The sequence below is a fragment of the Falco punctatus genome (genome assembly GCF_963210335.1).
Source record: "Falco punctatus genome assembly, chromosome: Z".
Taxonomy (NCBI): domain Eukaryota; kingdom Metazoa; phylum Chordata; class Aves; order Falconiformes; family Falconidae; genus Falco; species Falco punctatus.
Genome location: NC_137586.1, coordinates 30,669,420 through 30,693,139, shown reverse-complemented (window position 1 = coordinate 30,693,139; position 23,720 = coordinate 30,669,420). Strand labels below are relative to the sequence as shown.

General features: G+C 38.7%; 1 protein-coding gene across 2 annotated transcripts in view; it reads right to left on the bottom strand.

Moving 5' to 3' along the window:
- Positions 1–172: 172 nt before the first annotated feature.
- SLC1A1 (solute carrier family 1 member 1) overlaps positions 173–23,720 on the bottom strand; it is a 71,967-nt gene continuing 48,419 nt past the window's right edge. Inside the window, exons 3-12 of one of the 2 annotated variants that reach the window (XM_080372307.1) lie at positions 21,166–21,258; positions 19,119–19,233; positions 16,845–16,887; positions 14,970–15,077; positions 13,631–13,815; positions 11,485–11,592; positions 5,527–5,649; positions 4,799–4,993; positions 4,167–4,301; positions 173–1,140 (exon numbers count right to left, since the gene is read on the bottom strand). In XM_080372307.1, the coding sequence (XP_080228433.1) occupies positions 894–1,140; positions 4,167–4,301; positions 4,799–4,993; positions 5,527–5,649; positions 11,485–11,592; positions 13,631–13,815; positions 14,970–15,077; positions 16,845–16,887; positions 19,119–19,233; positions 21,166–21,258 (1,352 nt within the window). In that variant the 3' untranslated portion in view covers positions 173–893. The remainder of the gene's footprint in view (positions 1,141–4,166; positions 4,302–4,798; positions 4,994–5,526; positions 5,650–11,484; positions 11,593–13,630; positions 13,816–14,969; positions 15,078–16,844; positions 16,888–19,118; positions 19,234–21,165; positions 21,259–23,720) is intronic. The other variant, XM_080372308.1, reaches the window with a different exon arrangement.

Sequence of the window (23,720 nt, the reverse complement as noted above, 5' to 3'; positions counted from 1 at the left end):
ATCTTCATGACTTCTACCTACTTCTGGGCTGATTAATGTTTGGTTAGAGTCAAAGGTGAACAACAGTAAACAGACTTATTTCTGCTTCTGATGGAAATGTACTAGGAGGCCATCAAAGCCGACCTAAATCAGTGAAGTATCACTTTACAAAAACTCTTCAAATGCCAGAAAAGCAAATCCACAGCAATTTATTTCACAGCTGAAGGCCAATCCCAGCAGCTGGCATTCACATGAATGACATAGGGAAACCTAGCTACATAAACACTACAAATTATTCCATGCCCAGTTATTTCACAATTAAAGAAAACAAAAAAACTGTTCATAGTAAAATACTTATTACAAGGCCTTTCTGGTCTGTTCCTTCCTGAATCACCCAAGTGGTATCCTCCCAGCTGCAGAAATGAGTATTTTGGCACATGATCAAGTTACAGTAGATATCAAGTACAGTGCAATCTGTTTAGAAGGCAAGGATGTTAGAAGGGATTTCATACAGGTGCTTTGTAATGTGGATAAGACACGAAATGCTGTGCTACTCCTGAGTATAACATGTTTGGCTGCCCCAGCAAAGATACCCATTTATGAGCATGCTGATTCCAAAGAGGCATTTCATACCCTCAGCAGTAGTGTATACTCTTTAAAAAACCACACACACAAACAAACAGAAGTATTTTACAACTGTCTTCAACCTATCAGTAAGGACTAAAAGTAGTGAGTTCAAATTGTTGGGAGAGGTGATGAGAAGGGGGCAGAACTCATATAAGGAGAATCAGAGTCTGTGTATTAATCAAATGAATGTGAGATGTAATTAATTCTTAATTACCCTTTAAGCTTTTTGAGATATTGCATATGGCCATGTCCTTTAGTGCTCCTGTTTTACCTGAAAGCTACTGCCTTTAGAACTGAGATGTCTGTGTGAAGGATATGGTATCAGACTTATCTACAGCAAAGCCTCCGTTGACGTACGATTTCTTGGTCTCTGTTTCATCATTATCAAGTATTGTTGTTTCCAAGGCAAAAGGGTTGACTATGTTGACTTCAGAGGTGACATCCATCTGCTCCAACTCCTTTTTAGAGAGCTTCTCCACTATCCCTGTACCAAAGGCATCTCCCAAGACATTCACCATTGTTCTGAATCGATCCCTATGGAACAAAAATGTTGTCAGACAAACCATTCTGTATGTTCCTTAGAAAATCCTTTCAGTGAAAGTAAGCTACTCTAGCAAATGCAGATCTGGTTTTTTTCCCCAGTGCAGATTCCAAGCAATTCTGCAATTAAAAGAAAAAAATGTTGTAGAACAAGAAACAGAATTTTTCGCAAGAAACAGAATTTTTTGCACATGTATTTGAACAAACCTGGAGTCATTTTCATGACAAATTACTTTGTAAAGTGTTGTAAAGCTGCAAGTCACGTCACTAGTCTGTTATAGTAGTAATCACACTGCTGTGCACAGCCTTACAAATTGTTGTAGGGATCACATCTCAGGTCCTGAAGTATGCTACACAGCTGGTTCTCTTTGTGATCAGACTGCTTTTGTCAGGAAGAGAGACTGTAGGGTGCAGCAAAAGAGTCTGTGTTGTGCATTTTGTCTTTCTAACAGTTATTTCCCAGCCAGAGGAACACCTAGCTCAGTATTTTCAGTATTCTGGCCCAAATGCTGCAAATGGGAAAGGCTATCTTCCGTTACCTTAACAGTCGGCTATTTTAACAATCCTTTCATTGTTAAAGGGTTGAAGTATAAAGTTGTATTAAACAAGTCACTTACAGGAATATGACACTTCTGTACTGTTGATTTTTCTCCCCAAAAGAAATGTGACTTGCAGGTCTTAAATATCGAGAAACAAAACCATGCAATGTATTCAAGTTTGAAAATCGGCATGGAAGTAAGGCAGGGACAGTGGAAAGTCACACTTCCCTGTTTGTCTTGTCAGCTACACACCACTTCAAGGGCTTTATGGCAGAACAAGTTGCTCTGCCTGTCCAGAGATGTTGAGGTAGATATATTCTCAAATAGAAGGGACTGCAAAAACAATAGTGAATTGGCATGTGTCATACACATATTCTACTACAACTGCTGAACTCCAGTGGTAGAAAGTGCCATGTGTTCTCCATGTGGAAAGGAAATACATGGTAGGAAAAAAAGAGAGAGGGGTAAAGTAAAATTCTAGTAGGATAAGTGTGACAAGTGAGAAAATCAACAGCACTGAAAACTCATCTTCATAATATTTCTATTCTCAAAATATTTCTATCCTTCATTAAAAGCACGGAAGCACTCCTCAAGCCTATGCAATAAAATCTTGGTAAGTTCAGAATTAACTAGAAGTTGTTAATAAGCCACTGCTAGCAGGTTGCAAAATAATACCTTTTAGGCAGTAAGTACAAAAGGTGAAAATGTTAATAATCTGCGTAGCATCATGATGTGTGTTCCATTTGCTGAGGTGCAAAATGCACTGGCAATGATCCCTGGTACATGACATTAATCTTTAATTTGCTTTACACAGCAAGACACATTAACCTGTAAAATATCTCAATTAGAATCAGAAACAGCTTGAATTCTTTGTCTATTTTGTGGTGGAACATGTAGCTTCACTGTATTTGTATTGTGCCCAAGAATAACATTAATTCTGGACTTTCAAAGTAAAGACGAAATCAGATCCATAAAATTATGATTACTATGAGAAACAGGAGATTACTGTTCTCCTCCTCCCCGGCCAAATAACTAGAGGATATGAAATAAAATTATTAGGATGTAGATTAAACCAAACAAAATTAAATATGTCTCTGAACAACATATTGTTAGGTTGTGGAATTCCTCTCAGAACTTACAGAAATCTAGAAGTTTATATGGGTCCTAAAAGCAATAAAGCTTTTAAAAAGCTTTTAAAAAGCTTTTAAAAGAAGAAATCTATTGAGAACTGTTAAAAGCAAACACCACCTCTAGCTCAGGAACTGTGAGATCTGCAATTTGCAGGAGTCTAGGAGAGTACCTTGGGAAAAGAACCAATATACATTTGTTCTGTTCTTACTCTTCTGTAGACACCTGCTCTGAGCCAGTAGTTTGTAATGATCTTCACCATCCTTAACAAAACTAAATGCCCACTCAGAAAAGAAAAGATTTGGAGAAAACACAATTACTGTGCAGCACAAACAAATCTATTAGACTCTATTGCAGACAGCTGATGGGGAGAATGTACCTGTGGCTGGAGCTGGTTTTTTTGGAGCAATGATGCTTACACAGAAATTGAATTGATTCTTGGATCCATTGAACAGCCCTGGTTTTCTGGAGACTGGTATTTCTCTCTACAGCTTGCAAAACTGAGTTATATAATCAAATAAATTATAAAAAACTGTGAAAGGCCTAAGTTGCTGCCGGAAATCCTTCCAAGAAAATTATTGGGAAGCGTGGGGGGAGGAACAGGAATGCATTTACCTTGACTGTAAATATGAGTCTAAGAAGATGACATACAGAGGCTATAAAATGATTGAGATCTCTGCATTGATACCAATGAAATATCATCCATGCTGAGTTACTGCAGGCAAACAAGACCTTGGTGTGAACACTAAAGCTCACACAGTTTAGGAGGCAGACTTGTGAATCCTGTTACTCTTTCTAGTGAATCATGGGATAAAACTGAGTGCTGATGTCCTTCTGAACTCCAGATTACACTCTGTGATTCTTCAGCCTTTTGAAGTATTTTGAAAAACACAGAGATGTTTCCCTGCTAAGTTGAACAGAAAAGTTTTCAGGTGAAAATGCTTCTCTCCAGAAAGAGTGGCTTAATGGGACTGAGGGGTTTTGATGTGCTCCGAGGTGAGAGGGTTAGGATCAGGCATAAGGAATGCTTTCCAAGTTTGCGTGCATATCGTTGTTGATCAAGGGACTGGGTCTTTAAGAAACTCTCTGTGAGGAACAGCCCCAGCAAAGTAATGCTGGCAGCAAAGACCCATGTACAGGCTGCCATGTGTGTGCATGTGGAGCTCAGGACCAGCTTTGCTACTGCATTCAACTCAATCGAACAAGCCAAGAATCTTTATACAAATCCAGCAACAGTCCTAAATGATTTTGTTGCTTTCTTTCTCAGACCTACATGTTCCCACACAGCTTATGTAAACATTAAAAACAAACAAACAAACAAAATTAATTCAATATCAAGTGCCTTAAACTTACAGAAGCCAGTCAACTGCAATGATCAGGGTAACATCTTCGGCGGGCAGACCGACAGCGCTCAATACAATCACCATGGTGACAAGTCCAGCTTGGGGGACGCCTGCAGCCCCAATGCTGGCAGCTGTGGCTGTGACACTAAATCCCAAATAAAGCCCACAAAAGGCATTCAGAATACATGTTGCTTATAGAAACTTTATTTTCTGGCACAAATAGACTTATTTCGCTGCAAGAAGAAGCCCAAATGTTCCAGTTTTTGTCTTGAATAATATCTACTCAACTGGTTTACGGTTCAAGTCATGTATAGACACTGCCATAGTTACACTGCAGAGTAACAGGCAATGCATGGCTAACCATCAAACTGGACAGATCAGAGGCAGAGGCCAAGGTGGGTTGGCAAGTGTTTGCAGTGGAAGAATAATGGCAATTTTCAAAACCATGCTGTATACTAGATGTGTGTCCTGGCCCACCCCACCTCCTCACCAGGTTGCACAGGCAAGGCCTTGAACCAAGAAGTGAAAATGTTTGTTACCCCCCGTGCTGTGAACGATAGCTTCAACGAGGTATCTAAAGTTAATGTACCATTCATTATAAAAACCACCTTAATAAAACCCTTATGATGGCTTTAGTCTTACCTAATGGTAACTATTTGGCCAATATCCAGTTCCAAATCATTCAGCTGTGCAATAAATACAGCTGCTACTGCTTCATAAAGAGCTGTGCCATCCATGTTGATGGTAGCTCCAACTGGAAGAACAAATCTGGTAATTCTTTTGTCAATTAAGTTTTTTTCTTCTGCACAGCGGAAGGTGACAGGCAAAGTTGCTGAACTGGCACACAGATAAACACAAAGTAAGTGCAGGCAACAGCATACCACTTCCCTTATCTTTCCTTTTCCTCAGAGCCTGATCTGCTCTAAGACTCAAATGGACATCTAAGGTAGGCAGGAAGGCTGCACCATGAAAAACCAAGCATCTTCTGTTATCTCTTCTAATTACAGGTGGAAATAACAAAGTCTTACTTATCCTTAAAATTACATGGTAAAATCATTACGACGTATGTAGTCACAGAAAAAGTGCAACAGCTTAAACTCACTAGAGTCTGTGATTAATGAACTGAACAGCAAAGAACTTCCTACTCCTGGGAGAAGCAGATGCTTGTTTGGTGTAAGGCCAGCGCAGTCTATAGTGCCCCTTTGGGTACTACAGAAATAACGAAGAAAGTGGTATTTCGACCTCCAGTGGGTTCAGAATTGTCCAGACAGAATCAGGTATGAAACAAAGTAGCTAACAATAACGTCAGAGCACAAACAATGCAATCACTACTAAGAACATTACAGAAAATAAATGTTTCTTTTGTTTACCTGGAGGAAATCATGAGGGCTGTCAGAAGTGCCTGAGCCATCCCCATAGCAAACTGAAATGGATTTTTCCTTACTATTATTAAGTAGATCAGTGGCAGAATTATAGTGGAATGGATTGCAAGTCTGCAAAATAAAATAGATTAGTTAAACAAATGGATCCATCTCATTGCCTTGTTTTAGTAAGATGTTGACACTATGCATCTAGTTCTGCCCTCAAGTACACTTATGAAACACTAAAGGTGACTTTAGTGACACCTATGTTTAAAATTTAGAGTATGCCTTCGTAAAAAACAAACAAAAAAAAAAAAAAAAGAAAAAAAGAAAAGCAGACTAGTGCTGTTCTAAACTTTCTTTTGGAAGGGAGAGAGTCTCTCTTTCCAAAGTAGAACAGGAAATATATTGGAAATAACTGTAAACAGATGAAGATGAGAAAACTAAAGTAATAATTTTAAAACTGATATACAGAGGGTCATTTGAAACAACACCAAATCACTCCACTCTCCTGTCAAATCCTTACAATGCAGACTGGAGACAAATAAGAAAACCAAATCATATTATTTTTCTAAGTTTCTCTGGCTTTATTATAGAACATGTTTTGCAGTTAAAGGTAAGTATGGTTCCCAGTCAGGGGCAGATGAAGTCCACATCTTTCTGCAGAAACTTCAAACATGATCCTATTAAAAAAAAATCCACTTACTTTGTAGCAAACTGTGTAAGCTTATGTCTATAATTAAAATGCAGTGAGGTATTTCAGAGTGTATTAATGAGATACATGTAGTGTCGCCATCTTAAATGTTGCAAAATACTGAAATACTGTCTTTTGAAACTATTAATTTCTGAAACTAAGTGTGCTGACATGCAAAGGATCAAATTCTCCTCTTGCCTTTAGCTGCTCAGCTGTATCTGACTGGATATTTGAGTAGGTTTCAGGGACAAATACACCCTTCAACTTGTGCATTAATTTTGAACATTGTGCATTAATCCTGAATACATATGAATACAGATCTTTGTGGGCATTAAAGTTAGAGGCAAACAGCCTGCTGTGAATATATTTGAAATGAAATATACATGAAGGGTCTGTGATATATTTCCTTTGTTTAAAGGTTGCAAGCAATTACAGCAACATCAGCTTCCTGTGAAAAGAAATTATGATAGCCTGGAAACATAAAGCCCAGAACTGTTGTCATGTATGATCTTAGGATTTTTATTCTGTCCTCACAAGATGTTCTTGTGAACATTACTGTGTTTTAATACTGCCTTATGATTTCAGAGCAGCTGATAAAGATAGCAATAAATCATGGTAGCCAAAAATAGGCAATTAAGAGAGCAGTAGCCACAGCACAGAAATCCACAACAGAACTAAAAATCACCCACAAAACCTAACTATTTGCTTCCTTGGAAAGACTACCTTTTTAAAAGCAAGAGGCACAAAGGTTTTCATTCCGTATGTGAACAAATTATTTATTTAGTGGAATGTAAATAACAGCATGCAACATGCATTGATAAAATTTTGTAAAGAACTCTAGAAAGAAGCGTAACATTTTATACAATGGTGCCTGAGAACAGGCATTCAGAAATTGAATTCTGCAGAACATAAAGAAAAAAAAATCAAGCCATTCAGCATCTCAAATAAATGTTGAAGACAATAAACATTTCAAGTATATCTACATCTAGGAGCACACTGACTTCCAAGTAGGTATTTTGAAAAATTTAGATCTGCACTTTTTTAGTGGCAGCATGAACACATTTATCCAAAATAAAGTATTTGTGCATATCTGTTTTGCTACTACTGACTTTCATGAAACTCAAAGTAATATTTAGTTTCATGCATGAAATGCAACTCATAGGAAGCAGCAGAAATTTTTATACCAAAAATCATAATCAGCAACTGGTAAAAGAAATTCTAATAATGTTCAATTTTAAGATAGGAAGATTCTTGTCCCTCAGAATCTCAAACTGGCATTCCTTCTAGTGTCCAGAGATGCAGCTGCCTTGCCGCTTCAGAAGAGGCAAAGGCATAGACAAGACAGAGTTGGCTTGTTGCAGCTTCTTTCTTCATTTTCCTCCTGTCTACCTCAGGCTGCGAGTCCTCTGGCACTTGTATTATGCCTCCTACTTTGATCTTCCTCTTCTGTGACTGCTAACATGTCCTCATCCTGACATTAAAAACCTGCAACTATTAAAAGTGAGAGGCTGAAGATATTTAGTGGCCAACTGGAGCAGAGGCACTGGGGGAAGTCTGTTCTCTCATGGTGATCTGAGGAAGACATAAAGGCTGAGATGCATTGCAGAAAATAGTGGGCGAGAGTTGATTGAGCTGAGAATGTGAAAGGTCATGAATAATAAAGTTGGCATGAAGACGAGATAGAAGATGAGCTGGGGAGGGAAGTTAAAGCAAAGGAAGAGGAGGATAAGACATACCAGCCCTCATGCTCCTGTACATTTTTCTTGATTTGAAATACAAGAAATATGTTTAAAATAACCTGTAATTCTCAGGATCAAGCTTAAAGACAGGATGATGGACAGCTACAGAAGATGCTGATGAATAAAACACCTGCAAACAGGAAAGGTCAAGCAAATAAGGATGAAAACTAAAAAGATGGTGGGAACAGCAGTGTTTAAGAAAACAAAACAAAAAAAGAGCACAACTACTTCTGTTGGCTGTGAGGTGGGAGAAGGAGTATTCTTGCCAGCTGGAAAATATAGCACCTTTCCCCTGAAGCCTAAAGCCTTGTGTATACATTGTCATCTTTCTTCCTGTGATCCAGTTCCAACATGCTCTCCCTAATCACCAGTTTTGCATAGAATGTGCTGTTGTTAGCCCTTCTCCACAACACCTTGAGCATCACCTGCTGTAGGCCATTCTATAAGAGACAGAAATGCTGCAAAGATCTATGCTAGCACCCGTCAGGGAAAACTGTGGCATGTGCAAGGGAGTTTGGTGGCACACAGGCTTTTTCTCTCCAAGGATGTGCAGGTGGGCACCCTTATTATTTACAACCTTTTTGATTGCACCTCAGAACCTATTTTAAATTGTTGTACCTGTCAAGCCCATGGTTACCAGCTGAATGGTAATACGTGGTGTTAGTTTACTTTACAATTGTACTCTGGAGAAGGCACTGTATCTTCACACACATCTTAAGGAAGATACACTCTGTCACAGTACAAATAATAACCATTAATAGGTAAACAGTCATTAAACATGCTATGTGATCTAAAACTTAAGTCCAAAGGCAGTAATAATCCATTCAACATATTCCTCCTCTGATTAATAACATAGCAAACCTGCAGAAGTGATACATTGTCATTCTATGAATCACTCCTACCTTACTTGCGGTCATGGTCTCATGTATATTTTATATAGAACTATTAGTCTTTTGTTTTACAGTCTCTTGGCAAACATCAACTTTTGCACCCTTTAAAAATTTGATTTGTTTTCCAAGTCTAAATGCAAACTCAAAAAACTGGATTATGCATTAGACAAATGTTAACCTGCACTCATCTCTGTAACATTTTGAAAAAGCCATGATCCAGTACTATTTCTGGAGCTGTGATTTTTACTTAGGAAGTCATTATACCTCAAATGATTTTTAACAACTAGTCTAAACATACTGGCTTATGTATAAAAAAACCCCACCCAAACAACTTTTAAATAAATACAATTATCTAGCAAATTGTCCTACTTTGAGGTGGGATGGACTTAATCATTTACTTAGGAGCTAGCGCAGTGCTGTTTTGGCTTCGATGTGAGACTTTTCAGTTCCTCAGGCCTTACTAACGAAGAGGCTGGAGGGGCACAGGGAATAAGGCGGGGACACAGCCAGGACAGCTGCCCCGAACTGGCCAAAGGGGTATTCCATACCATGGGATGCCATGCCTGGTGTATATATACCTGGGGTGTTGGCTGGGGAGGGCAGGTCATTGCTCAGGGACTGGCTGGGCATCGGCCAGCGGGCACCGAGCAGTTGCACTGTGCACCACGTGTTCCTTTCTTCCTTTCCCTCTGGATTTTATTCTGTCCCTCCCCCTTTTCATTATAACTGTTATTGTCATCATTGTTATTATTGTTCTTTAATTTTTATTCTGTTTCAGTTAAGTTGTTCTTATTTCAGCCCTTGAGTTTTACATTGCTTTCCACCTCTCCTCCCTGTGGAGTGGCTGGAAGACAACAGACATATTATGAGCAATCCAGACCAAGTAACTTTGCTGTAATAGCAGGCCAAGGCTGTAACAAGCTGCAGGTGTTATGAAGAACATATGTAAGGCCAAGGGAGACAAAGAAACCATGTATTTGCAGAGAAATAAGAGAGTTGGACAGAAAAATGAGAAAAAAACAGGATGCCTGCACAAGGTGGGAGCAGCGTGTGGGCACCACACTGGGACCAGTCATAGGGGAGGTGGAAGCGTGTGAATGAGTAGTTTTAACCTGTCACCTTTTACATAACAAGCCTGCGTAGCATGTGTGTTTTTAGCTGAGGGTATATATTGCTGTGAGTCTATTAATAGCATCTGTAGAGTATAAATTGCTGTGCATCCCTTAATAAAGTGGCACTAACTTGATCACATTGCTCGTATAAGTTGTGTCCGAGCCTTCTGCATCAACACCTCCCCGTCCCTGGGGTGAGAGGGGAGTGAGTGAGCGGCTGCGTGGTGCTTAATGACTGGCTGGGGTTAAACCATGACACAGATAATTGTAAAAAAAAAAAACCCAACAAAAAACCAACACTCCTTCTTCACTATTTATGGAGCTATATAGTCTATGTATTTATAGAGTGTGTGTGTGTATATATATATATATACTAACATATTACTTTTCTGCTTGGTTGTCAGAAAGTGTATGAGTGACAACAGAAGAATAGCACGTGTATGCATAACGTGGGGGGAAATAAGCTCTTAAACGACTTTGTATCTAGCCTCTAGACAAAACATGAATAAATCCTTAGTATACTGAAGGAATTACAGAAGTGGTTGCCAAGGCAATGAACCAAGACAACCTAGAAGTTACGCTTCACTGAATTGGAACCAGAAATTTAAATGCATTTAACTTATTGGGACTGTAATATCCATTTATCTATCAAAAGCGTTCTTTGTAGAATAGTCTTCAGAGATATATAATGAACTAGTATTATAACCTGTATCACTTGGAACAGTAAATTGCCCTTCTAAGTCTCCACATCTGAAAGGTTCCACATAGCACAGGTGTAACCTCCTCCAGCCCAGACTGTTCTACACAGCCACAGGTCTAGAAAAAGATTAGAAAAAAATGTTTTGTTTCTTGACTAAGTTATTTAGATAGCAACTGCCGCTTTTGCAGCTTCACCAGCTACCTTTGCCTTGAGGGGGTTAACAGTGCAACCCCCAGCACTTCTCTTGATGTCAGCTGCCTGCTCTGCTCTGAGGTGGGAAGGGTCAGTTTCCTCTTTGACATCATTTATTGTGCCCTGCACTTAACAGGCATTTGTGCTGGACAGTGGTGCTGTGCCTATGCTGGTACACCTTGCCCCACAGGTCCCATGGAGGCTCCCAACTTAATCCAGATACCAGTGTATATCCAATAGGTTGACAACCCCAAATATGCCATAATTCACAACCTCACACTTTTCCAACTTCTAGTATCTAACAGAAGCATTACTACTCTCAAAAATACAATGGTATTATCTGTTTCAGTATAGCTGAGAAACTAAACTAAACTAAACTTCAGAAAGCTGAGAAAACTAAACAATGAATACAAGAACAGCCTTTGGGTTTTTTTTTCCCCCCCAGAATGCAAGGCAGTGACTTTTTTAAAAAAAATATACATTCAGCAAAACGTACATTCAGAATATTCTCACATAATTTTTACTGACAAGGATTTTTATCTCTGACATAGAAGAGGCTGGATGTTATGGTTAATTGAGTTGTAATCAACTGAGCTCTAAAAACTGCACACATTTATTTCATCATTAACAAACAACATACCCACTTAGTACTGTAGCCATATAAAGACCTAGTTTACGGAAGATTTCCCAGTCCTCAACTTCTATTATCTTCCCAGCAATTAAAAACACGATACCAACTGGCATATACCTAGAAAGCAAAAATAAAGCGATTAAAAATGCACTCTCAGAAATACTGAGTGCTCAACACAGAATAATTTCTCATACAGTATAACTTTACAAAATATGTAGATTTTTAAATATTCTATTACACAACTGAATATCTTTTTATGTATTCTATTATACAACAAATTTTAGTCACTTGCAGCAGACTAAAATAGAAGTGATAAAAATATTAGAAAAAAAATTAGAATAAATTTGTGTAGTTGAAGAACTACTGCATGACCTGGTATCACAGAATACACAGAAGCTGGCAAGGGGCATGGGCTTTGCCCTACTGCACCAAATGTTTATGCATAGCCATAAGCTTACTTGGAGGTGGAAGTGTGCAGGGCTGAGACCAGTATCTGCATTCAGCAACCACACACAGATAGGGAAGGTCTCTTGTGCTTACAGCTGCTGCCCTGCAGCACTAGGGGCTATATATGTGTCACCTGCACAAAATAAAGAGTGATTTCAGTATGCTGGGATAATACAGTCATCAGTGTGTTGCTTGATGGAGAGGTCTCCATTCCCCGGTAAACTTACACAAGACCATGCCTTACAGACAGGAATAGCTGCATGGGCTACTGCCTAGAGAAAATTCAAGGCAAAAATCAGGACTTATACTAGCACCAGCTGCGCTGCGTTCCTTTTGGTACCAGAGAGCAGGCTGTCACAGAGACAAGCTGTCACTTCAGAGCTTTGAGTAATAATAAATTAACTTATAAATTTGTGGATAAGTAAAATGTATCCATTTAAAAGTACAAATTAATACAGTGTGCATGTGTTATCTCACAAATAAAACAGTACCTTGTCCCTGTGCAAAGTAGGGACTCCTAGTTCCTCTGGAACCCTGGAGTCGGCAAAAGCAGAACTAATGCCAACATTGCCAGCATCAAACTTTACCTTATTCAAGACAATGGATCCCCCATCTATAGAAAGCCAGGCAGCCTGTAGCCACAGCTTCAGGCACATGCAAGACAACAGTCAGCTTCTGAGTAGGATCCTGTATTTGTAGCATGTGCTGACTCTTGTGCCTCATTAGTGGTAACTTGCTGCACAGGGAGGCAGCCTATTTCATGGGGCTGTACCTCAGCTGGGGACTGAACCAGCTGCCTAGCACAAAAGTTTTAGAACTGATTTACCTTTTTTTAAAGGCAGCAAGCAGTGTGCAACTAAATCCTGGACAGGTTTGCTGTTTTACAGGCATCTCAGTGTGCTGTGACAGAAGAAAAATCCATGGAAGGGCCAGATCCAATAAGCTACTCTTTACGTGAAACATACGGATGTGAGGGAAGTATTGTAGTAAATGGCGTAAGGCACACGACATGTAGGATCAAACTCTGGAAAGGATTGTGTGTGTTTATAGCTCTGATCCTGTAATTGTGATCTGCACATCTTCACTGCTCTGTGAATGGCAGTGAAGTCCAACCACTGTTAGATGAGTTATTACACTTTAAATTGTTTTTCCCGTCTGAGACTATTGTGAAAGAATATTGCAAGAATATTCTATCACAAAACCTGTTAGCAGAAGGTTAATGATGTTAAGTTGTATTTTGCATACCATTTTGGATTTTGCTCTGTGCTGTGGCTTGTATATTAGTTTATATCTCTGAAGGAACTTAGCTCCAAGGACTGCTATCCGGGGAACATAATGGCTATCAACGAGTAGTGTTCCAGACGGAGAACAGCATGTGGGTGGTTATGCTTCTACAGTCCTGAAATCACTAGTGCAGCTGTACTGGTTTGATCTAAACCTCTAGCAAGAATGTTTGAAAAACTTGGGTTTCTTGTATACCAATAGGACTGTTTCTTTAGTATATAGTAAGTGGAAGCTCTATCTCCAGTTTCCTCAAAAGGATCAAATTCTGTAGAAAGGAAACTTTTTACCAGCCTTTCTTTTAAAGTTGTTTGCTGTAAAGCACTATAGAAAAACAAACATGATGTGTAAGTCTTCTCCTACCTCTTCAATGACAAAACCCACTTAAGTAAGTTGTTAGAAAATGCCAGTGTGTCCTTGGACTTACCACATAATTATCTGAACTATTCTCATTGTAGCTTCGTTCAGTGCATTGAAAAAATCCACCAGCACTTGTCCTTTCTCTCCCATTTTCCCAATAACCACTCCAAAAACAAGACAGAAGACGATCAACCCCAGCACATTGATGCCATCAGAATACATGCCCACGATTTTGTATTCTTGGGTTTTGTTCTATAGATCAGATTCAAGAGAAAAATGTTACTATCTGAAAACATAGAATTGAATTTAAAGAGTTCTAAAATTAAAACATATTTAGATCTTTCTTTGAAAAGACACAGAACTCTTCTGCAGTCACTCTATTCCCTTTCTGGCAGTGCCAAATGGGCAAGTTCAGTAATGAAGGTAGAACTAAATTATCTTTCCAAGCTTTGTATTTTAAAGTTATGCAACGATGTGACCAAACCCTAGCAGTGGATAAAACACCTCTTAATTTATGTTGCCCTTTCTGTAGACTTACGACACAAAGTATGGCAAAGTCTAGGTATCCACAGTCATACCTTCAATACACTCAAGACTTAATCCCTACCATGGAGAAAAAAACCGCAGCTGATGTAGAATCCTTGCGGTTACTTCTGAGGAATTTGAGGGTTTGTGTCTGGATTTAAGAGAAATAGTTTGTTGCATAAGAACTGAGACAATAGTGTCCAGTTTTGCCCCAAGTTTAACAATCTATTGATCATCTGAAACCAGTGAAATTGCATAATTTATAGCAGAATTGGATGCACATAACATGAAAGTCCTACTAAATAGGTAGGTATTCACGCGTTCCTCTGTGTTTGTGCAGTATGAACATATGAAAGAAAGAGTGCAATTCTTTGTTACATCCTGCTTCAGAATTCAATTATTATCTTCTCATATAGCTCATGTTCCCATGCTCTCATTACTATGAGATGAAATTTGGAAGAAGTATAATAAAATGCATAGTGATTTGGTACTGTTCATAGCCTGTGTTCATATTCTATTTAATTCCTTTCTCCATCTCCTCCAGTGTAAGTCTAGGTTTTATAAACCATCAACACCCAGGTTTCCACACTTCTAATCAGATGTTTCTTAAACCTCTTCTTCAGTTCTGTCTCTTTACATTTTTTCTTGCAGAGTAATAAACTATTAATTTAAAAATGCCTTCCATTGTCTTGCTTTCCATTGAAGAAGATCCTCATACTATCCTCTAGCATTTACTTATTAAGTTTTGTGCCCTTGCTAAAATCTAAGTACCATTTCCTTCCTTTTCCCAATCACTAACCACACCAACTAAACCAAATTTATTCTTTGTTCTTTCTCCCTACTTCATACATTACAAAGGAATACAACAATAAAGGTCACACCTCTGAAGTCTCTGCTGTCGTAGCAGTTGTAACGGGTTCTTCTGTAAATGTGGTGCTATTTTTATCCACGCCAGTTGTAGCTTCAACCTTTTCACGTTTGGTTTTATACTGGAAAAGTTTTTTTTTAAAACAGAACTTATTTAGAAACATGAGGAAAGTCAAGAATGAATAAAGGCATTCCCTTCGCCCATTAAAAATAATGGGAAAAGGAATCAATCTGACTTGAGGGTAGCAAACATAGATAAACATTATTTCCCAATTCATGTGAACCATCACAGTTTTGTACTTTGGATGCTGTAGATCAAACAAGTGATTCACAGATAACATGCTATGAATTCTGCTCCCCAGGCTCTTGGGTACCCTGTGGACCTGGTGCAGCCTTCTGGGGGATGAGATACAGCGCCTGACAATAGAAAGGGGACTTTCTGCAGGGACAAACGTTCTGGACAAAATTGCTGACAGCCACTCCAGGAAAGGTCTGTAGAGCAGATGCCAGGTGCACCTGATACAGCCAGATCTCTAGTACTGTGGTTAGTGTTACTAATGCCATTATATAAGGCAAAGCCATTCTCTGTGGTCGAGCTGGTCTTTTATTAGTCCCCCTTCCCCTTATTATCAGACCTTGAAGGTCCTGTGCTCCAAGTAGATGAACCAGTTTTCTTCTTTCCCTTCCCACCAGCCTCAAGGCTGGTCCTCTCCTTACCAGCCTTGAAGGTGCCAGGCACCCACCACTGAGCAGAGAAGTAAAACAGCACCCAGAGCACTGTCTATAAAACCAAGCTGTTACAAGTCCTAAGGGGAAACTTGGATGGGAGCTGCTGCTGGACAGAGTCCCAGGACCCTCCCAGTGGCCAGGGATGCTTCTGCTGCCATCTGCTTCTTCAGCGGAATGATGGATTTGTATTCTTTTATACGTTCTTTGAGTCTATGTCGATACAGTAAACCAAGCACTAAGATTTGACCCAGTCTGCTGTTACAATATTGTACTACACTGACCCTGTTTATAGAAAACCTGTGCTATTCTCGTTATAAATTCTGTGTTATACCAATCATAATATCCTGTTAAGAAAATAAAGCTTTAATTCTAACTGCAATTTAGTGCCCTCATCATTCTGCAAAGGAACCCTAAAATGATCTGTCGCCTTAGTGTCAGGTGACAGTAATTAACATATAAGAAGAACTATATGAAGAAGTTTTATAAACTGGAAATATATTCAGTGCTGTGCACAGCAGGACAGTTACCATAATTTCCTGGGAAAAGTTAACTACCTCACATACAGTCCTCGCTGGTAGGCAGCTGCTAGACAAGACTAAAAAGGGAAGCAGAGAGCATTACAAAAACCGATTGATATATTTACAGATAAAGATGACAGAATCAGAAGTAAATCTGATACATAGACAGTAGTTTCCTCTTTCATCTTGCATACCTCACTTTCTCCAAAAGATGTCTCAAACAAACCCAATTGGCTGCCTTTTCCTTAAGATGGATCATTATCAGGTCTGGCAATGGGCATCCGATGTGAGACATGTCGGGGTGAGGGCTAGTTACACAGACTTCATTAGACACTGAGGGTTTCCACACCCATCCCAGAAGTAAAAATCCTCTCTTACATGTATCTTGGGTTCTGCACCCAGCTCCTAACAGTGTCTTTTGGCAAAGGATGATCAAGGACTTAACAGCTGAAAATAGAGCATTTATCACAACGGAAATGAAACCAAGATGCCTTGAAAGTAAGTATTTTTATGGGAGATTAAGATACTCCTGGACTTCTCAGAAATAATTTTTACTTGACATAGTTTTTGGGGACATAAACCAAGAATAATTTGCAGTGAGCAATAAAAACGACAGTAGGAAAGAGCAATGTTCAAACTTACCTGTTGAAAACAGGCCTGGACAAGGTTTTCTGGGAACATGTTCCTGTTAAAAAGGTATAAGCATTTCAACATTACAGCATAGTAAAACAAGTTGTTTATATAAACAAAACAATAAAATCTGCTGCTTGAAAAGCAGATCAGGCTGTGTCCGTTTAACCAGAAAGCAGTGTATTTAGCACCATCATATATAAAGCCCAAAGAAATTAACAGTTCAGGACTCCTAAAGACCAGTTCACTGTTTTCCTACAGTTGGATTTTTTGGCTTATTTTTCACTATTTGACATTTCTGTTGGTAAGCTACTAAACCCAGTGTTTTTTTTCTCTATCATTTGCATGAGGAATACAGGACACACTGTTTTTATAGGATTTGTCAAATATAGGCAGAAAATAAAACCCCTCTTATAAACACTGTGCTGGACGAATCAGATATGTGGTGTGCTCTATTGTAATTCTGAATCCAGAAATTAATCTTGGCTGATGGAAGATTTCCACATGTCATTCCAGGGTCAAGAACCATGTCTGCACACTGAAAAATCAGGAAATTAGATCAGAATCAGTGCAATCCAGTTGCGTGCCAACTGCCAATTCCGGTTTCAAACAATTGCAGAAAATAGCATTGATTAGGTATTTATTGATTACCCAGTCCAGTGTGGAAAAAGGTAGTTTATATATTGAAGCAGGTCTCTATCTTCCTTCCAGATCTTTCACAAACTCTTGCCTTTGTTTTTCAAGTTTTCACAGCAAAATTCCTTCAAAGGCAAGAGTAGTTTGTACAAGCCTGGGAATTTCCTTAATCTTTACAAGACTTCCTGGATTTGGATCTTAAATCTGATTAATACAAAAAAGTAATTATAATTCCTTTTAAAAAGTATTTCAGATCTCAAACTCCTAATTCATAGTCTTAAACTTGTTTACAAGAAGTTGAGCTGTAACTGTAGCAAAACCCCAGACCACTCTGAATTACAGTTCACACCACTTCTTGCTATAGGAAGACTTTTTAATGCATGGAACTATATCAGCTCTGTTGAATTTGTGTGGAAATATTTATGTGGAAGTTACTGGTAACAGACCGCATGAGGTTTTATAACACTGCTGATGGCAGTTCCTCTTATTGATTCCTGGGCAAGTGACCATAACGAATGAGATGAGCCATCCAAGGTGCTGCCATCCTGGTCATGCACAGGCAGGAGGGGGCAGAGGCTGGGAAGAGCTGTGGATTGTTTAACATGGGGCTTTGGGTTTAACTACCTTGTATATAAACCTCAGAGAAACCGAGTCATTCTTAAAGACATCTGCCATGATCTGTGCCGGGGCAGAGAAGCCCCAGATGACAGCAGACATTTGCTATTAAATAGGACAGTAACTTTTTTCAAGGCGGACATATACCTATATATAAATGTATACACATGTGTCTATTTTACCAATGTCAAAGACTGTATCTGGAGTTGTGTCTGCAAATGCCAGTCACATTTCCTGAAATTAAAACTGCTGGGAAAGCCAAATGAATGGCAATTGATTCTTACGTGATAGGTTAAGTAAAATTCCTGCAAAAAAAAAAATAAATAGTGGGCAGGAATAGTGATATAGAACAGAGACAAACTGCAGCTGGACAAAAAAAGATAATCCAGAGAAAACATTTTTGAGGGAACTACTTAGCAACTATTGGAAATTCAGCTCTTTTTTGTGAATTTTTTTCTTATTCCTTAAACACATTAACTCTGAAAATCTGCTCAGGTCTTCTTTGGGCTTTTCTTGCAACTGTTTTAAGTGTCTATCTTTTTCCAGGTGATGATACCTGGTTAGATACTAGTGATGCAGCAAACTTGTTGACTGGGCAGCCTTAAGAAACCTTTGCCTACTGCATCTTGTTACTCTGCACCCTGCCTTGAGAAGGGGAAACACAAAACTGCAATTTCAGCTGGCTGTCAATGCTGGATGACACAGAAGCTGCCAGTCAGTAACCTGCCAATCATTCAATCTTTTCTGGATACTTTCTTCATAATGTGTAAATCTTGCATATCAATTTTTTCAAAGGAGGGAATTTTTGTTGTCATTGGTTTATTAACCAAAGTCTATCATGTAAAGAGAATTTTTTTTAATGAACTGCTTTGAATAGACTCTGAAATGCCTAACCTGTTGGAATATCTGTTATTTTCTCCTTATTCATCCAAACAACATTAGAAAGCATTCTTATTGCATTACACATCACAACTTTATTTGTATTTGTTTGGACTTTTGTAACAAGGGTATGGAAACTAAAAAAGAAAAACTCACCTGATCAGATCCAGCATGGCATCAACAGTACTGACTTCTGGGGTACTGCCCACCCTGTCAATCTCATTTGCTGTTTGAGGCACTCCAGGTTTAATGGTCACAACTAAGACAATCCCTGCAGAAGGAGAACCAGAAGAGCTTACAGTGCAAGCAGAGGCATTGGTGCGCCCTGCCTTAGCTGTCCCATGTAGCTAAATTGTTCATGAGCTAAACTGAACAAATGTTTTCCCTGTGTGCTCATGTAGAGCTGTTCATAAAAGAGAAGTCTACAGGTGGTGTCCTTAAATGTGCCGGTTCTCCCAACACAGGAGCTACTTGTGGTCTTGCCACTGGACTTGAGCATCTAGCTTTGTTTTTGCATGTATGGTAATAAATCGCTACTGCTCACCAAGAGGGTAAATTACTTCAGCTGGGTTTCAGCTGAAGCATTCTGCAACTTTTGCATGATAATAACTTGAATTGCTATTTACCTTTTACCTTATGCAGCTCCTGTTAACGGCTTTCAGATAGGAATACAAGTGCATTGTCCTGTGACCCCAAAGTACAACAGGATGTTTTGGTAAAGTTAGTTAGCAATCAAGTTACATAAGACAAGGGCTTCAGAAATAGACAAATAAAAAATTATGGGCAAGAAATACTAGCTTTGACCTTGTGGATACTGAAATCAGTGACGAATTTTCCATTTAACTTAGTAGCTTCATTTCAGGAATTTTTACTATTCTATGAAATACTAGACCTTTCCAAATGTACTTTTATTTATTTATTTATTTAATTTCCAAAGTCCAAACAAACCTAAGGCAAATGAAACTACTAAATCTCAATGCAGGGAAAAAGAGGCATTTGGATGATCCTTCAACCAGCCAGGAACAAGGCTTTCTAACGGCAGCTGTGAATAAAAGCAGCAATGAATTTGTGTAACCCTGCACAATGAAACAAGTAATATCTTAGTATCATAGAATAATTTAGAATAGCAAGGACCTCTGGAGATTGTCTGGTTTAATCCCCCACTTGGGGGCTCGGGACAATTTCTAAGCTAGATACATATTAATGTTAGTCTTTATTAATTTTTCTCTCTCTTTTCACAGAAAATTCACAGACTGAGCTAGATACATATTAATGTTAGTCTTTATTAACTTTTCTCTCTCTTTTCACAGAAAATTCACAGACTGATGGGCTTGCCTGAACGGTGTAACTGCAGTGATATATTATTCTCTATGATGCAGCCTCTAGAAATTAATCTGGCCTTATATGTCTGTATGTGATTCTTTTTCTATTCTTAAATACTGCTTTGCTTTACAAGTAGGCCACGTATGATGTACATTTTGTCCTTCAAATAAATACATATTTCTTTTTAGTGGGTATCTAGGCACAGCATTCACTTAGGCTCAACAAAATACAAAGACAGGCCACAAAACATGTGACCGTTGACAGAAGAGGGTTTAATTTTATTTCTTATTTAAGAAGGCAGGCTAAATATGTTTGTTTAAGCAAATACGGAAGATTTCACGGCTGCTTGTAGGGAATGAACTTTATGTAAGAAGAGATGTGGACTTCAGAGAGACAGGAGTGGAGCCAGGCAGTGACAGAGAGGACAAAAACCTCTCAGGAAGGAAATGAGACTACAAGGAAAGCAGTATTTTCTGTCATTCTTCCAGGTGAGACACATACATTCTCGCATCTGAGAAGAAGTAACAATCTGTCAATTTGCTATTGAGGAGATTCACCTTGCAGTTAAGGCTGGCCTTTGATGTTCATTCAGCTTTCCCGCTGCTGGTCACTGTTCACACAAGCAGACAGCTCCTAACCTTCCCTGAGCTGAAATGTATGGTGAAATCGCCTGTGGCTTCATACTGGATATGAATACAGCCCAACTTGTGAACGGAGGGACTAACTTCTCCCTGTATTTGGCTAAAAGTATGTCAAGAGGTTTGGTATGACTCCTATCTCTTCTCTCCATCCTGTCTTGTGAAATTAGTAATGTCACAGTGCTGTACACTTGTAATTAAGTGATGCTGAGGGTTTCAAAAGTTAGAGTATCACAGAGTACCTAGTATTACAGCAATGACCGTAGTGCAGAAATAATATATGACTGCTCGCAAACCAATCTTCCCAGAAACACTGGAATCCAAAGCAGCAACACCTGCAAAAAGAACCACAAAAACAAACCACTATAAAACAACCTCAGAAGAAACTTGTTATTTTTGTAGAGACATTTATTGTCTTTAATGTCTATGCAGGAATTTTTTCCTTAATCAAGGTATTTTAAAATACTTAATTGCCAGTTGCACTTCTGAAAACTCTGTAGCAGACCAACATGTTTGCTTCTGCTTCTTTGCAAAAATCCAGTTTCCTAGGGTTTTTCTAGGAAAAAGAAAATTTAACTTTTCTCATTCCCTGATGTTTGTGATGAATTAGACTTCTTTGGTTTATGAAAGTATGTTAGAATTTCTTTCCATATTCACTTTAATAATAGCTTCACTTTCTTCAGATCTGTAACACTTTGGCTTTAAAACTAAAAGCCATGGGAAGGAAGCTGCTCAAGGTTGTTAGCCCACGTTACTCAAAGGCATGTACAGACACCTAAGGCTCATTCCTGGGTGGGTGGAGGGGGGTTGCCTTCATTAACAGGTGTTTTGGGTTTTGTTTTTTTTTTTTTGACCAAAGCTTGTCTGAAGTCTGAGCTGTTCCCACTCTTGGTATCTGCCATTGCCAGGAATTGAGGGCAGTTTTTGTTAATGAAGGTAGGGAAAGTGCTGAGGCAGGTGTTATAATGAGGTCAACTTAACTTGTGGCAACAATATTACACCAAACCACTCATGAAGTATTTTTTAATTGTTTAAAAGATTCACAGTTACATCTGTACACATACAGTTCAGTAACCAGGGTAAAATCAACATTGTAATTGTAAAACTGGACTGTCTATAACCACGCTAGTTAATAATTCACCACTATCTCTTTAGTAGACATTTGTAATCCATTTATATTTTTATGTTTATTGAGTCAAATTATCAAAGACTGGCCAGATTCCCTTGTACAGAAAAGTAAAAATACCAAGAGGATATTTAACCTCAGATAGGCATAATTTTTAGGGGGGGGAAAAAAAAAGTTCCTAAAGCTAAGGAAGAAAAATCAAAAGATCTTTCTGACACAATAGTAACTTACTGATCTTTGAGCTCAAAAAGGATCTTAGCCAGCACACTTCAACCGTGAGTTGATGTCTCTTTCAGAAGGTATATTAACAACAGTAACAACTTGTGCCTAGAGCATTCCTATAATGCCTTACTTGTTCTGTTAATTGTTATTCAAAATGCAAACAGTACTGGGAGGGGAGAACAAAGGTTATTTTATTTCACCATCTATTTGATTATTTGGGGGTCTTTCATGGGACAGTGTATCATCAGACTGAGCACAGAAGAACCACATATACATACAGAAATAATGATGTAAAGATTATCTCACTTTTAAAGCAAATCAGGATAATAAAAGAACTGTTCACACGGCAAGGGAATACAGACCAGTGCACAGAAAAAAGCAACACCACAGCTATCACAGGAGGCTGTCAGCACTAATGATATTGTCTGAGGCACAAACAACAAAATGGACACAATCTGCGCTGTCATTTTTACTTCTGACCTTGGGAACTGGGAAAAAACAGGTAGAAAAGAGGTCTTTTGCATTGCTGTGGGCTCAGCTGTGGAAATTATGGTAGTGATAACTCTTGAGAATGGATAGTAATAAATAATGGATTCTGTGGACGATAGAAGAGCTGGTTTCAAAGGCTGTCAATGTTGAAACTTTTACATCTGAGGTATTTACTTAGAAGACTTTACAATGTTTTAGCAAACTGGTATTGCCACAGTTCCATTTTAATGAAAAGTTCATAAAAATTAGAAAACATGGGATTTTATTCTAAAACTCATTGTATTGACTGTTGATAGTGGTTACATACGCAGTGGAGGTAGGATAACCATCTTTTCATGGGATGGAGTACTTTACAAAGCTTGCCTTAAGATTTTTTTTGCTGGCAGTCTTGCTGACTCAGACAAGAGCCTAATAATCATGCAAGGTTATTTCTCTGGGGTACTGTTATAAAGATTCCACAATTAGTATGACACTGTGACAACATTATTCTGGCTCCAAACGAAATCCCTTTGCAAACTCTTATGCTCACAGAAGTTACAGATGTATAATTAAGGGACAAATTTGCCCCTGCCTTTTTAAACTGTATAATGATCCTGCTAGTGAGTGATCTGTGCTAGAATCCAGCTTGTGCTTCCACCATCATGTTCGTGCTACTTTGCTAGTAGCCATAAAAACACACAAATCAGTCAGACATGGCGAGTAAGTATGAGCACGCTCTGAGGATGACAGGTGTAGGGTTTTTTTGTTTTGAAAACTGCTGTACTCTGAAACAAAACTATGTTCAGGATTATGCTTCTGTTTAGAGAACGAAGCAGCATTCACTACAACTGCCACAGACACAGCTTTGCCCTGGGTGCTCTATGCTGCTAATTTTGGTCATGTTAGCTTGTTACATGTAGGAAAACACAATATATAAAACCAAATTTCCCTCCAGATATATCTAACTGTAACCAGTGAGCA